Source organism: Triticum dicoccoides, chromosome 6A (genome assembly GCF_002162155.2).
Source record: "Triticum dicoccoides isolate Atlit2015 ecotype Zavitan chromosome 6A, WEW_v2.0, whole genome shotgun sequence".
In the NCBI taxonomy this organism is placed as follows: domain Eukaryota; kingdom Viridiplantae; phylum Streptophyta; class Magnoliopsida; order Poales; family Poaceae; genus Triticum; species Triticum dicoccoides.
Window position 1 is genome coordinate 531,923,338 of NC_041390.1, and position 2,383 is coordinate 531,925,720.

The 2,383-nt window shown below is 44.0% G+C and overlaps 1 protein-coding gene across 3 annotated transcripts in view; it reads left to right on the forward strand.

Moving 5' to 3' along the window:
• LOC119317711 (zinc finger protein CONSTANS-LIKE 10-like) overlaps positions 1-2,085 on the forward strand; it is a 5,079-nt gene extending 2,994 nt beyond the window's left edge. For 2 of the 3 annotated variants that reach the window (XM_037592203.1, XM_037592204.1), the window contains exons 3-5: positions 165-365; positions 674-945; positions 1,341-2,085. In XM_037592203.1, the coding sequence (XP_037448100.1) occupies positions 165-365; positions 674-945; positions 1,341-1,470 (603 nt within the window). In that variant the 3' untranslated portion in view covers positions 1,471-2,085. The remainder of the gene's footprint in view (positions 1-164; positions 366-673; positions 946-1,340) is intronic. The other variant, XM_037592206.1, reaches the window with a different exon arrangement.
• The last annotated feature ends 298 nt before the right edge of the window (positions 2,086-2,383 follow it).

The following is a 2,383-nucleotide window of genomic DNA, read 5'->3' on the forward strand; positions in this document are numbered from 1 at the left end:
TTGTTGGCAAAATGTTTTAAAAAAAATCTTAATCTGAACAGTCAAACAATTGCAATATTTTGGAATTCGGGGTCTTTTTGTGCATCGTCACATGATACTTAAAATGGCCTCCTCCGTCACTTTGTGTCATTGTATGCTTATGAAATGTTGGTTGCATCATTCAGGTACCCAGTGTAACAGATGACGATATGTTCAATGATGGCAGAATATATGAAAACTTCTGTGTGGATGATAATGACCTGACATTTGAGAATTATGAAGAACTGTTTGGTACTCCACACGTTCAGACAGAGCAACTATTTGATGATGCTGGAATTGACAGTTTCTTTGAATTGAAGGAAATGCCAGCTGCTGATTGTGACCAGGTTTGTATTTTTCTGCATTAAACTTGCTCTATCAATTATCTTTATCTGCGGAAATTACTCCCGATCTTCAGTTTTTCCCCTTCCCCCCAAAAATCAGTCTTATTTACCGCCCTCTGTACCTCCCGGTTAGAAGTTGCTATGTCAAGTTCACTCGTCAAAATTCAGTTGTTGACCTTTTAGTTTCACAGCAAAGTAGTGAAGTTTCTTATCCATTCAAGGATTGTATTGCAGTATCCTATCAAAAGAGAAGGCATGCAGTCCATTTGATGGTTAATTGACTATTCTAAGACAATTTTTTGTGCTTTCAGCAGCTCAACCCCATGCGACCCAAATGTAGCAACGCGGTATCTGCTGATTCCAGTCTTTGTGTTCCTGCAAGGCAGGCCATATCTACTATTTCCCTCTCGTTCTCTGGTTTGACTGGTGAGAGCAATGCTGGAGATCACCAAGATTGTGAGGTATCACCACTGCTCCTTATGGGCGAGCAACCCTGGCTTCCTCCTGGTTCTGAAGGATCATCTGCCGGTGGTAGCAGAGGTAGCGCTCTCTCACGGTACATGGAGAAGAAGAAGAGAAGAAAGTAAGCACACCTCGTTGTGGCATTTCGTCTATTTTTTCTGATCATTTTTAGCAACACTAGAATTTCAGCGATCACCAATACATGCTTTAAGAACAATGTCTGCAATCATCATTTCCTGTTCAGAATTCTAAAAGCTTTACATTTACCAAGTAAATACTCGCACACGTGTCTGATGGCTGTGAAATCACAAATACTCTGTTAAGTTCAGCTAAGCTTTTCTTTATAGCTGTTTGTTAAAGGTGGCCTGTTACTTCTCTGACATGCCACCAGTTAGCTTCATCAGGCCGCATCCAGCTTTTAATTGTCTTTTTTTTTTTGCGGGTGAGCTTTTAATTGTCTTTTTTTGTGTGCAAAAATTACTAAGCATCCTTTGGTGGCATTACTTTTTTTGACAGATTCGACAAGAAGATCAGGTACGCTTCTCGCAAGGCCAGGGCAGACGTGAGGAAGAGGGTCAAGGGCCGGTTCGTGAAAGCGGGCGAAGCATACGACTACGATCCGCTCAGCGACACACGAAGCTACTGAAGCCCAAACGCCATTGGCAATATCATCCAGTGTCAGACTAGCAACAATTATAAACTTGAGCAGCTCATGTGGTGTTGCTCGCACTAAGCAAGAGCGCATGCAGGGGAGCACTAGCACTTGTGCCGGACAGCGCAACCGGAAAAAGCGCTAAAAAACACACCAGCTGGTGAGTTGGAAAATACTACAGATAGAGAAGCTGCAAATACGCAGGAAGTCCATGCTATGCCGCTGCTCCATTTTCTTTCTCCTTGGAAGTGGACGGAGCGTGCGTGCATATATCATTTCCTTCTTGGTGGGTGGTTTCGATCACTCTCCACCATCTGCGCATTAATCCACTACGATTACAGGGACTAGTCCTCCCAGCTCACCACCCACCGCATGCGTGGGCATATACCTGCCACTGCTTCCGTGTGCGGTGCGCTGGCTGCCAGGTCCTTGATTAATTATACTCGTGTACTTAGTTTCTTCCTGTGACATTATTTGTTTATGACGCAGGCGCTGGCAGCCTTGTTTTAAAACGAACTGCGGTGCTTGTTATAACTTGTAAAGTCTGTTCCTGTAATTTAAAAGATGCTGGGTATGAAGTGGAAGCTTCCATGTATGTCAGCATGTCGACGCTGGGCCTCTGTTCTTTAATCCGTGCCAGAATAGCCATTCTTCAGGTCAGGCAATAGTGCACGTTTTCTTGACAGGCAAGCTGTGTTCATCCTGATTAGCGAGTGAAATGCATAAAACCACCACAATCATGTCCTAACTTGCAAAACAACACCACAATTCAAAACGTGGCAAAGTGCACCGAAAAGCTATCCTAGACAAGAGCAAAAAATACTGACAGAAAAAATTGAGCAGTATTTGACGTGTCTAAGCGTCCACGTGGCGGCAGAGCTGACCGCGAGCCGTAACGGCTGGGTCG